Source organism: Oenanthe melanoleuca, chromosome 4 (genome assembly GCF_029582105.1).
Source record: "Oenanthe melanoleuca isolate GR-GAL-2019-014 chromosome 4, OMel1.0, whole genome shotgun sequence".
NCBI classification, from domain to species: Eukaryota; Metazoa; Chordata; class Aves; order Passeriformes; family Muscicapidae; genus Oenanthe; species Oenanthe melanoleuca.
The window spans coordinates 27,566,414-27,580,192 of NC_079337.1; the positions used below are offsets into that span (position 1 = coordinate 27,566,414).

Below are 13,779 nucleotides of genomic sequence, written 5' to 3' on the forward strand. Positions count from 1 at the left end.
CCTTTCCACGCCCTGAGAAGGCTGCTGCAGGAATTACTTCTCTAAATACTAATCTCACGTCCTGTGCACTAAGTGAATACTTGCTGCATAAATTGATTCCAACCCTTACAAATGTCAGCCAGCAAGAGAAGACTGTGAAGATATTACAGTGTAGTAAAGAAACGTTTTGTACATGCAAGTATTCAAAAATAGGATATTTGCCAGAAAAGAGTGTCAAAGAACAGAACACGAAAGTCTTCAGGTAATAAAACCACGTCAAACATAGCAATCAAATACAAACACCAGAACACAAAGCAAAGTGTTAGGAACTGAGACTTAACTTCCTAAAATCAATCAAGATGAGAACTACTACTTATAAGTCAACTAAAATACACTTAATCAATAACTGCAGCAAACTGGGTTTATAACCTTGCATATCCACCCTCATGTTCTAGTAGTGATGACATCACAAATTACTCTTGTGTGGAGCATTTAACTGGATACAACATTATCTGATTTTCAGTGAAGGATTTACTGTAAAGTGTCTGCTTAATTACAGTGTGGCTCGATCCTTAGTAAGAAGTACTTTTCTGGGTTTAGTTTTGGTTTATTTGGTAGAGATTTTAGGTATCCATTTGTCAAAAATAAATTCAAAAATTACATTAACAAACACTCACCACTTACAGCACTAAAAATAATGCTTACACTCATAGAATAATGTGCAGAGAGGTCTTACATCCAGAGGAAATCTTTGTGTGTGTGTGTGTCCTAACAGAACTGGTTCCCAAAAAAAACCCACAACTGGCCCAATTAAGATACAGAGGCATTTTTAAAGCTATTGGGATTTTGTTTACAGGGGTCATCTGTATTCCCAAGTATTTAAATGCTACCAAGAGATAGAGATATGTCAGCCTGAAATTACAGTAGCCATATTATGGCAGTGTTCCAAACTGTGAACCTCTAATGTGAGTTTACATCACTATGTTGGCAAAATTAGCACAGAACTTTATTCTAAAGATGGCAGCTAATGCACTCCATAATCCAATATTTTGATATAATCCAATAATAAGGTGTAATTCTCACCTCTTTTGGGAGCAAGGAAATGAAGTCTCTTTGAAACTGGGGCTCTATCACTTGCATCATGTGTTTTACTTGTGTTGGTTCACAACTATCAATGAGTTCATCTAAAGCAAGCAATTTCTCTGGTCCGCTCCAGCTCTGCAAGAGAAGAAGAAGAAACAGTGAGCTTAGTTTAACAAACTGGTTTGGTTTATATTAGTAAGTGCCACTGCTGTGCCAATAAGTCAAATTAAGTTTCCTCACTGACCTACATACAAGCATATAAAAATCCAGGAGATAAATGTTCATGTTAATGATATAAAAATTAGGAGTTAATCAACACAATATATTCAAAATTACTACACTAATTCATAAGCTAAGAAAGGATTTGTTATACACATACATACAGATTGGCAATTAAATAGATAATAATATTAATAATAATTGAATTACTTAAGCTTCTTTTCAAGTTGATGAAATCTACACACATGCTACAGACAATGGAGGGGTTGCAATAGAATGAACTCCTTTTCTCTATTGTGCATTCAAGTAAGATGATAGCTTAACCTTCATGTTTCATCTGGTAGACCAAAATCTTGAAATAAGAGGAAAGGAAAGTAAAAAACTTTCTTGAAAAGTACATTAGCTTACTGTCTGCTTATAACTACAGTGTGTCCCTAAATGACAATCTTGTGATTTCAGAATCCTGGCTATAAACCAATGCATATTTTGTAAGTATCAATTCACACTTGAATAAACAGGGAATTTTGACTGGCAATTTTCTTACTCCACGTTTTTACTAATGGGCGCTAAAAAAATTGAAGATTTTAATAAGGCACTCAATTGGGAGCATAGCAGATTAGGAGTATTATTTGTAGGAAAAAAATAGTAACTTAATATACTCAGGATCTAAAAATCCTGTCTTAAACTCATCTGTGCTCATAAAAAAACCTTTGATTCGTTATGTTAAAACAAAGGAAAAAAATTACAGGAAAAAACCAAGAGCTACTGCTAGCTGATTTAGCAACACAATTAGAACACAAAAAAGCCTTAGAGAGAAAATGAGACATCACAATTTTTGAGAGCAGATTCACATTCCTATTCTTGAATATCTTCTAGTGACATTTACAAGTAAATTAGCACATTCAAATGATATAGTTATCATAAGAGGATAACTGAAACTTTAAAAAAAGGCGTGATACCTTACAATTTAGATTTCTGTATTAATCTGCCACGTATTTCAGGACCTTTACTGCTCAGGTTCTAAATTTCTGTTCCCTGGATTTGACTCTGACAATTCACTCTGGTCTCAATCATACTACAATGTTTGTGTACTGTGCAGTTTACACATAACAATGAGGCAAGGGGAGAAGTAGGTGGAATTTCTGAAACTGAATGCAGATAAATATCCAGCTTTACTTGATGTAGAGAGGTCACTATGTTGCATGACTTCTCCCTAATTAAAACATCAAAATACTTGAAATGTCAATAGAATTATCATTTACCCAAATGATGGCCTTGGGGGCTTTCAGGTGACCCAAGTCCCTCAGAGCAGTGAAGGTGGCTCCATTAAGGAGTAAGCACTCTCTGGGACTGCCGTAGAGCAGCTGTGCACAGCAGCTGCCTCTCTGCACTGCCAGCAAATATCTGCCAAGTACTGGACAGCCCACCCTAATGGAGAAGGAAGTTCCTGACCTGAGCTTTTCCACATACTGTGGGCAATTGGTAAAATGGTTTAAGCTAGCAAGAAAACATTCCCCATCCACCTGTGTGTATGCAGCGTCACCACAGGATATGAGGGTTTCCATGTCTCATACCCAATACCTCAGAATATTAAAAAGAAACAAGACTGACTCAGCCAAAGTTGCGGTAGTGCTAGTAAACACCTTTTATTATAAAATTCTTTCAAAAGAAACATTTCTATCACAGAGCATTTCTCCATAGGTCTTGCACTGTTGAACTGTTTATCTCACCAACCTTCCAACTGCTGTTTGTTTCATTAACCCACAGCTTAGCTGCTGTTAGGTACAAATGTTTGCAGTCTTTAATCTCATCTGTCAGCTGTGTTTGAATTTAGGAAAATTAAAAAGAGAGAAAGTAATACTTGTGCTACTTCCTTATATCATAAATTTCCAAGGTCAGTCTACTCTTAATTTATAAGCAGCTACATTTACTAAATTAGAACAACTCTACCTGAAGAGCACTTGCTGCTGGGGCAAATGTTACTAGCAGTTACCAATTTGTTATTGATTAATAATGTCACTGTATGCCATCTTAATCTAATTCTCTTACACTTAGTTGGTTTTTAAAACTTAATAGAGAACTGGACAGAAAAGGGAAAAGATTCAAGAATGGGAAAGAGCTGCTAATGGCTAAAAGCAGAACCCTCTTTTATCTGTCTATCATCATTAGGGGATGGGTACATTCAGCTTCCCACATATCTTCTTCAGCAATCAACTGCTACAAAATGTTGTCTGTAGGACACTGTCCCCTCAGTCTTTCACTTAAGCAAACAAACCTCCACCTACAGTTGGTAAGAGGTCTCTGAGGGAAATGTCTGGCATGGATAATTGGGAGGAAGCCTTGCCAGATGAACACAACTGTTTGCATGAATAAAGACAACACTAGTAAATTCTGTTTCTGGGCCCTGTAGCTTGATCCATTTGCAAGAAAACTGCACGTAGCTAATTAGGGAGAAAGGATAAGGAGTAACTTTGTAGCTTTGATGAGAAACAACAGTGAACAAACATTGCAGAAGAGAAAGAAAAAAGTAACTGTGAGCCAAACAGTTTGCAATGTTTCATACCTTGTAGATGACCAGAGACTTTTGAGACAGGTGACATCGTGACCAGACACCCTTTCAAATTGAAGATCCTTGTAAAGAATACACTTTATCTTTAAAATAATTTTGCTTAACTGTCTTCCTTTGCTTTCCTTGTCTTCAAAACCGAAGTTTAATTTTAATGTAAAATTAAACTAAAGCTTTTATTAAGGGCAGAGTTTCCCTTAGAAAAGGTAACTCCAGGATTCATTCACATAGCCCTTGGGAAGCCAGCAGGGCCCACTGATACTTTGAATGACTTCAGAATATGAAGAAACATACCCCATCTTTCCTCCCATTTCCTCAGGAAGGTGATGATTTGTCAGCCAAAGCCTTTTGGCTGTTTGGACCATTTCCTCATCCAGTAAAGCAGCTGTTGCGACGATGGCACTACCTAACTGTAAACTATCCCCTCTTTTCCCCCTTTGCTACTCTGGGTAAATGTCTTCCCTTTCTTACAGTCAATATAAACAACATATTTGCTGCTTCTACAACTTTCTTTCTGACCTGCCATCTGCTTTTTTTATCATCATCTCTTTCTGCATCTCTCCCCTTCCATGACCTGCACTCTTCTACTGCTGCACCTCCCCTCTTCCATGACCTGCACTCTTCTATTGCTCAGCTCTCATCTGCTACCCTCAATTTGTACAATTACAGCTTGTAGCAATTATATCCTTTTGCTATAATAGGTATATTGACAACCTATTTTAAAGAGTTTAACTTCAGGGTGCTGCTCTCCATTACTAAGTTCTGTTAATGGAGGTTTGTCATTACTGAGACCTGCAGAAGGGCACTTCTTGGAGCCTACTTCTTTTCAGCTCTTGGATCAGTTATTGAAAACCCTACCTACCCCCACCTTGAGGGTATCTCAGTCTGGACAAAAATAGCACATAAGCACTGAAAGAAACACCATCTACAGCTGTAGAGCTGTACAGCAAGTAGTTTGTCACACCAGGAGGGATTCAGGAGCAGCTGGTGCTGAAGTCCCCTCATTAACCCGTATCAGAGTCTCAGTCCCCAGTCTGGTCCCCTGGGCCAAACATTTGCAGCACATGTGATTGACCTTGTCTACAAGGAGCTGTGACCCAAGATCCCTGCTACAGGTCAGATAACAGAGTTTCGCAGAAATTCAGTTTCTCTGAATTTCAATTCAGTTGAATTTGTATGTAACAAAACTTCCATGAGAGCCAAACCAAAGGGAAATCAGCACAGACCGGTAGGAGACCTGCTGTAAGTCTGCAGGACTCCTCTGAAACAAACCAGTGATACAGCCAAGAGGTGCATGAAAGTGTAGTGCAGATCTCTCCAGAGCTGCTTGTAGGGGTTGCACCAAAACTCCAACCCTTGACCTAGTCTCACCACAAGACACAGAGCAAGAAATGCTGCAATGCCAGTTATGGTACAATTTTTACTGCCTGCTTTGCATAGGAGGTGGACTACTCAGTTGTACATGTATTCATTCCTGGGCATCTTTGAAATGGAGAATGGTAAGCAATTTGAATTTAGGTGACTAAGCCAACTATTTATCTAAAAAAAAAAAAAAAAAAAAAAAAAAAAAAAGGAATGATGATCTTGCCAGCAAAACATGGCAAAAGCATTTTTGACACTATCTAAAATGCTGTGAAAGAAAAATGCTTTCAGTTGTAGGTAAAATGATAGCATTCGCTAGTTCTTCAAAGTGATTGCCTATATTAGTATGGGACAACTTTACAAGATCAGTTTTCCATGACAATGCCATTTTTAAATAAACTACTTAAAAAAAACCAACACGGTAAGTATATGAAGTAGGAAGAAAGGAGAGCTTAGTAATTTTTAAAGCAAATAGCAATTCTGAATGAACTTAGCATCCAGTTGACTTTTTTTACTTATGGCAAGCAATTTGGTGACTTAAAACTTCTTGTAAAGAAATAAATTTTGTAAAGATACACTTGGGCATTGGATTGTAGAAACTCTTAAGAGTGAATTTTAAAAAGACCTGAAGTCAAGAGCCACTGCAAACCAGATAAAATAAATAGGCCTCTAAGAAATTAATTGGCTTTAATCTAAAAAAATGTCTTTCTATTCTTATTTCCAGACTTCATTGAAATCCATATACAACTTTATTTTTAAAGGGATAGTGCAACTACACAACTGTTTCTCCCTTCTGCATTATTTTGTTACTTTCAAAATAAAATGCTTAGATCAACTATAAAACATAACAACATGAAGTACATATAAAAACCCTTATAGACCATCTTAAGTTTTCTTAATATTTGCAGAGTCATCTTGATTTTATCTGAAAAGACAACACAGGAGAAGGACTGAAGGCCAACATACAGGTGAGAGTCCTCAAAATAGCTAAGTATCACTGGTCACTGTCAGCTTCTATGCCAAAGAACAGTTCTACATGAAACAGTATGTATGTCCCCCTAACACATCCCTAGAAACTGAGCTTTAAAATTAATTGGAAATATATTCTCAGATAAAATAAGAGCTATTAAGCTCAACTAGCACACAGAACACGAAGAAAGTTCTCTCATTCCTGTTTCTTTACAGGCAAAACTTTGTGTTGCAAGAATGATGCTGCATGTGCCATTTAATCCAGCCTTTTGAGAAGAGCTACCTCCCCTATGAATGTGCTTTTATCATTTGGTTGTTTAAGACCTTCCCCTTTCATGAAATTCATGTGAAAAATAAGCACACAGGAAATGAGGAAGCAAGCAGATGTAACACTGAGATAGAGCTACGAGACTCTGAAAGCTTTTAATTCAAAAGTAAGGGATTCCCTTTTGTAAATGCAATAAAAACTACCAGTGACAGACACGATCAATAAGTGCTGCTCAATGATCTCCAGTTAGGAGAGAGAGGCCTCCCTCTCTCTCAGTAGTATAGATCAACATTTAGGCATTTAGCACTGTAACTAAGTATTTTGACAAGTTGAAAGTATCTAAATATATATGTATTAAGACATGTTTTCTACATTACACACTGTACACATTTCTCTACATAGGCAAAATTTTCATGTGCTCATACACTACTTATCCTAACCAAACAGCCAATAGCCTTGGTCTTACTACCATGGTTGTCTGTACCACTCTCTCAAACACTTCAGCCTTCGGAAATCTTTTTCAAAAATATGTAACTATCACTAACTATCAATCTTACATAAAAATATGTAACACATTGTCAGTAACAAAATAGCTTTTTCTAGTACAAATGTTTTAACAATACAAAATGTTAAAATACAATGTAGTATTACATTACCATATATTTATATACGTAGTACCATTCAAATATGATTCTTAGAGGTTAAAAAGACAAATTTCTGTGAACAGTCTCAAAAAAGATACACCACAGTAACTAAATGTGAATATTTTTAAGAAACTGGATGATGTGTACAAGAATCTTAATTTCAAGCTTCCACTGGTTTAAGCAGGTCATAAATGTTCAAAAATAAAGAGAAAAGAGGCTCTGCATTATTATTTTAATGTTCAGAACTGACAGTGATTGAGATCAATAGCATAATGTGGCAGCATGAATCAAGCCAAAGCACACTTCTGCTTGCAAAATTGTATGATAGATACCTGTATCTACATACAATATTGTTCTTTTATCTTTGCATGTCACAGCAATTGAAACAATGGCTGTATTTGTTAGCTTCTCCTTTTGAAAATGCTTTTAGAAGGAGCAATTTATTAATCAAGACAGGAAGACATAATATTTCCATTTTTCAACTCAACAACAAAGATTCATCCCTGCTTCTTATAAATACTGAGCTAAATGTTAAGATGTCCATGGTATAGGTTGTAGATCAGAAGCAGAACCTACCCCAAACTTTGCTTATATTAACACACACAAAATTGGCTAAGGCGCTCCTTGACTAGTGTCCAGGCAGATTTCAGTTTCAACCTGTGCAAGTGATCCATAGCATTGTCCTTTACATCTTTTCTTTTGTCCAGATAAGTAATTTTTAGGTGTTGCAGAAGGTATTTTAAAAGAGAAAAAAAAAAAAAACAACTCTTCCTTCCCTTCCTCCCTTCAGATGGGTACACATGTGCTGACTGATATGTTCAGTTAACACAGATGAGTAAAAACATACACTGAGTCTCCTTTTAATCTATTTTTGATAAACTTTTTTTCTAATCTTAAAAGACACCAGACTTGTGATGAAACTAGTGATATAACTGCACTGAAGCAAACCATGCACCAAAGCTTACTAGTCTCAAGTGAAAATGCCTTGAGGCCATGCAGGTAGCCCTTACACGTTGGACAGACTTTGCAGAAAATGTGAAAGCATTAAACAGGAAGGATTATATTATTAAGAAACAAGTTAAAGCTGTTATTTTTTTTGCTGAAACAATGAACAAGTATTCCTTAAAGCTGATGCCCATTTGTTATTGCAAGAGAACACTAAATCAGGCAGAGACATTCTGGGATGTATAAGGAGGACCAGCTCTACTGAAGCACTCCTTTACATAAACCATGGAGGCAGAGTTGCTTCAGATGCTTATTTCTGCAAACATGGTTACCTGAAACATTTTCAGCCATTCCTGGAGGCCCGATGGTGGCTGCACAGATGTAATGCGGCGCCGCTGCTGTCCCTGGCCATTGGCTGCCCGCAGATCCCCAAATGTCGTCGGTGTGGCGGAACATGGCACCAGCCCTGTGGTACTGCCATGCAAATGGAGAGTGACAGCCATATGTAAAACATCAAGGAAAATTCACAAGAGAACAAAATATCTCATACATAATTTGCAACTAATACTTAAACTCTTTAGCTTAATGCAAAAGCAATAACATGAAGAATTGTTCTGCTAATTGTTCACTCAAGAGGTCAGCACCTCACTTGGATAAATCTGCCTGCTTCTACCACTGCAGTGCCAGCCTTCCAACTAGGGGAGAAATAGGGATCACATTTCAAGGCTGAAAAATTATCACTCTGTTAACTGGCCAGCAAGTTGCATGTAAAGATACAGGTTTATACTTTCCTTTCCTTGTGACAGACAGTATTTCCTTTCTTTTTGGGCTACACTGATGCCTTCTGATGGGGAAGGAAGCCAGACCTCCTGTAAGAAGCCAGACAGTTCTACCTGTATATGAAATGTGCTAGTGCTGCTTTGTCTTCAAACAGAAAGGGAAAAAAAAAAGTATCTATTTTTAGGTTTCAATATATTTTGCTGACAAAGAGCTAGTAATATGAAGCAGTTCTAGTGGCTTAGTGGTCTCAGATTGGACTTTGAAATACTCTATATGGTGTTTTAAATTTTCTGTGTTGATAGAATGACACAGGAATTAAGGGGCAGTGTGAAGTGAAAAGGGAAAAGGAGCCAAAGGTGCTCTCTGAATCACAGTTTGATTTTTTCACTCTGACATGTTAAAAACCAGCTCATTCATATGGAATAGAGCTTTTAAAAGAGCTGGGATTAAGCTACTATTGTGGGAGTCTAAAGAAATACAGCTGACAGTGTTTTCTGGTTTGGGCTTTTTTTGTTTGGTTTGGTTGGCTGTTTTCTCATTTTTGGGTTGTTTTAGGTTTTTTTTAGTTTTTGGTTTGTTTTGGTTGGCTTTTTTTTTTTGTTTGTTTGTTTTCCTGGGGATTTTTTTATATCATGTAAAGTACTTCATACACAGAATATCAAAGCTGTATTCCCTAGGGGGATATGGAACCCCAGTAGTATTTGCATAAGCATGAACACTTTGTATATAGTGTGAGACTCCAAAAAACCCCCTGCTTTTTCTCAGGATAAACCCAGCTTTTTAGTAGGCATGAGCTTAGAGGGTTTACTGATTTTTCAGTGGCTACAGAAATGGCTTTAAATGATGCAGGGCAAGTTCATTTTAATATTTACCTCATTATGCTCTAGAAATATTTCACTCTACTCTTCCTTATTCTGAAGGACAATCATAGCACATCCTAACATTTACCCAAACAGGTGAAGAAAAGTAAAGATTGATTTGAGCAGGCCTATTTTTAACTGTTAATTTTGCTGAGTAATAACAGAAGCTGGTATGAAAATACTGTTTCAGAGACGAAGGATCATCTTAACAGCATCTGTTTACTGACTTTATCTGTTATATGCAAACAAAGTTCATCAGCTGGTCAATATTAGAGTGCCTGATCCCAGGGAAAATGGAAAAAAGCAGGTACAAGAACTGCATCATTTGCCTACATATTATTTAGATAAAACCAAATCAAAGAGTTTAAGAGAGGAGGATCAAATGTTATTTAAGGATTCTTTTATGCCAATAACTACTCAAAATCAAAGTAATGTCAGTAAAAAGTATTTTTAAAATAAAAATGTGATTTTACAGCTTAGTCATTCTAATCATCTGCAGAGATCGACACAAAGCCTATCATTCAAGGTTCAAAATAAGGCACTTGAAATTAGCTTTTACGGGTTCTGAGCAGCATGAACCTGCCCCAGTAGAACAGCTACACTTCACTTTCTTCTGCTGTAAACTGGCTCTCAGTCAAAAACAGTTATTCAAAACAGGATCTAAAAGCTTCTTTTCTTTGACCTTAGATTAAACCACAAGATACTTGTTCGTGCTTCATTTTTCCTGTTTTCATTCCCTGAAACAACAAGTCAGGTCTCTGTAGAAGCTTGACAAGTCCAGCAGCTCCTCTGAATCTGACAGACACAGTCAACAAAAAAGTGTACTTTCTTTGGTGCTGAACTGTTTACTCTTCTGGGAGTGCAGAGAACTCCCAGTGTGTCACCTAAATAAACGGTGGCCAATAAGGGAGTCCTTCCTTTAGACTGATTCAGAAATTAGAAGATACCACCTGCAGGCTTGGGGGGATGTGGAAGCTGCAACAAGTGCCTCTCAGCAACAACACATCACCTCCTTTACTCTGCTGCAGCATTTACACATCTGAAAAGCAACCCTACAATCTGCAGCCTAACTTTTCATTCATCATTGGATAAACCTCTTAAAGGAATAGAAATAAAATATAAACTACTTTGAAAGAGCCATCAGTGACTGAACACTACTGTAGTGTGTTCAAAAGAAGTGCCATTTCCAGAGAGCCTTGGGAGGCAAATGCAACGTTTATGGGAGGGATGGTGCTTATAGTGGGGGAAAAAACGTAAAACAGTCTAAATTCAAACAGAACAGGAAGCAGTGTGACATCCAAGCACAATTGTTATGGCAACTACATAGTAAGAATGCAGTTGTAAGGCATGCATCCACAGCTCTGCTCTGCTACTGCTGCTCATGGTTAGGAGTGCTTTACCCCACAAAGCACCTGATGGAAACAGCAGGTATTTGTGCTACCTGGTACCACACAGAAGTAGCAAGGAAGCAGACCCGAACTCGTAATACTTTCACATTGGATAGCAAGTATGCTTATGCTCCTGTTAAGATCAGATGGTCTGCTCTGCCTACATGAATTTCCGTTCTCTCATTCCTGTTACCATAGCAAAGTGATACATTTGTTTACAATTTTAATAATCTTAGGGTTTATTGTTATGTCCCTTTTTAAAATCTGATTGACTTTCCCAAGAATGCTCCAGGCCTCAAAACATCTTTTAAGTAAATGTGCATGCTATATTTAGAATGAAACACAAACCTCAACTGAAGAAATGCAAGTCCGGCTACTTCATTAAAACTCATCTTCAGTTCATGTAATTTAAATTAGCAAAGCAATATATAAATGCTGATACCACCTCTTCTTTGCTTTACAGTGTTTTAACATTAAGAGGAGCTTAATCAATCAGGCTCAGCAATTGGAAAAATAGGAATATATGCAAGAATCAGGATCCAGAGATCTGTCATTGCATTTAATTACCTTGTGTATTCTGAGACTTTGCAGGGTTTCTTTCCCAAAGAGAAAGAACGGACCTCGGAGCCATGGTCCAACTTTCTCTTCATCTGCAAGGTGAGTGAAAAAGAGTAACAACAGAGATTTAGTTACACAATCAACCTTACTTATGTGCACTTCTGTAAAATTAACACATTTTTACGTTCTACTTTTATACCAAATTTCAAAAAGTTGACACTCATAAAATGACTTAGAGCAACATTTTATTTTCTAAATTCAACAATATTTGATACACGTTTTATAGGGTGCATGTAGGTATCATAATTCTTTTAGGGTCAAAAATCTATTTGAATTACATTATTTTAATTCCCAAATTGTGAAAAAAGTGCGCAGAACTGTGTTAATTTATTTTGTATTGGTTTATTCACTAAACTGTTCTCTCTCCGTCCTCCCAGGAGAGGAGGGAAGGAACTAAACGAAAGCCCTGGATTTTTTGTGTTCAGGTTCATTGCTTAGTCTGTCATTGAAATGGTTAAATTTTAGATAGCCTGTGTGCATTATAAACCATATTTATTTCAAGGCCTAAAACAAATAAAATTGCTGTATCCTTTCTTTTGTCTATACTTTGGGTTTAAAGCTGTACATTAAAAACATTTATAAAACTGCAGTAAAACAAGACTGACAGATTAACCAGTATTTTTCCAAGAAGGGTAAGGATGAAAAATACTACACCCCAGTCTTGAATGTCACCCACAATTAGATATGATCAAAACCAAATAACGAGCAGGGCAGCTGCCAAAAGGGGAAGCCAGACTGCAGAAATTACCAAAGAAATGGCAACCAATGAAAGCCTCATTTATCCAGGCAGACAAACAGAGATTACTTTCTACATATTTGAGTAATCTTTAACCACAGACTTTTGGACTGAGACGTACGTGCGCCAAATGCAACTTCTGAGGTTTTTTTGGTTTTCCTTTTTTTTTTTTTTTTGAGATGTGATACACCACAAAAGTTTAGCCAGCTGAAGAATATTTACTCCTGTTTACAACTATGAGCTGCAAAATACATAAACTACTTGTATTACATTTCAGACTTAGTATAACAATTTGCTTACTTTTTTTCAAAATTTCATGCTTAAGATACAGTCTAAAAGTTGGCATCTTCCTTACACAAGTGATTTGATCTTTTAAAATATTGTATTATAACCATTTATTGTATCAGTCTACCTACCTAAACCAAAATACCTCAAACCCGACAGGATTCTCTAACACTTACGGTCCATATACTTTTGTAGTGATTTTGTTTATTTATACTTTTAAAATATCCTTATGGCTTTACATAAAAACAGCCACTGAAGATCTTGTGTTCTGCTTCATTAGTGCTTACACAGGAAAGCTAAGGCTTGTTTTTGTGGGAACAGCTACAACACAACCACAAGAGTTTGCCTTGTAGCTGTGTTTTCTTGCCCAGGCCTCACATGGGACACTCCATGGCATTTCACCAGACAAGCACTGAGCCAGAGACACCCTGCATGCTGCCGAATCACCAGCCTCACGCTCGCTGCTTCCCCACGTCCCAGGAGGAGTGGCTCCCTCTGCTCCCTCCAAGAAAACCAGTTGCAAGGATCACTGGAAAATAATGGATACCATCTTCTATTGCTGTGCTAAGTGGGTGAGCCACCAAAATTACCGGCGGCATAAGTAAGATGTTTGAGAACGAATTTCAGTATTTGATGATAGACTTTTCAGAAAGGATTCTTCCTATGCAAGGAAAATTTTTATTTCCAGCTTGTCTTTCTGAGAGGTTATCATCATGATATTTCTCTTCTGCTTCTCATAAGAGGTAGATGCAGTTTTTCAGAAGTGCACCTTAAAAATAAAAAGTAGAAAGCCAACAGCGAAATAATCAGCTCTGGCGATTTATTCTTTCACGTTAGCGAAGAAAACAATACGCATTATGTTGTCTAAGAACGATTTCACCTGTTTATTTTGGCTGGATTTTTTTTCAGACATTTTAAGCAACTTTTACATGGGGTCCACCACGCAGACTGACTTTCAGTATCTCAGAACGTGCTAAACGCCGTTTATCATAGGAAGAAGCTAAAACTTTCTCTTCAGCAGAGAGGTCTCATGACAGATTCAGACATCAGTAAGGTGTCTGTGTAACCAAAACACAG

General features: G+C 37.2%; 1 protein-coding gene and 1 long non-coding RNA gene across 6 annotated transcripts in view; one reads left to right on the forward strand and one right to left on the reverse strand.

Annotated features, from left to right (window-relative positions):
- The window catches only part of FBXW7 (F-box and WD repeat domain containing 7), a 196,180-nt gene that overhangs the window by 18,283 nt on the left and 164,118 nt on the right, over positions 1 to 13,779 (reverse strand). For all 4 annotated transcript variants that reach the window (XM_056490701.1, XM_056490702.1, XM_056490704.1 and 1 more), the window contains 3 exons: positions 11,631 to 11,713; positions 8,368 to 8,509; positions 1,063 to 1,197 (listed from right to left, as the gene is read on the reverse strand). In XM_056490701.1, the coding sequence (XP_056346676.1) occupies positions 1,063 to 1,197; positions 8,368 to 8,509; positions 11,631 to 11,713 (360 nt within the window). The remainder of the gene's footprint in view (positions 1 to 1,062; positions 1,198 to 8,367; positions 8,510 to 11,630; positions 11,714 to 13,779) is intronic.
- On the forward strand, positions 5,068 to 13,502 carry LOC130252776 (uncharacterized). 2 transcript variants are annotated; one of them, XR_008840433.1, is made up of 3 exons: positions 5,068 to 5,346; positions 6,118 to 6,177; positions 13,074 to 13,502. It is a non-coding gene; the product is annotated as an uncharacterized LOC130252776 (long non-coding RNA). The 2 variants fall into 2 exon arrangements; XR_008840432.1 differs by lacking the exon at positions 13,074 to 13,502 and adding an exon at positions 6,395 to 7,287.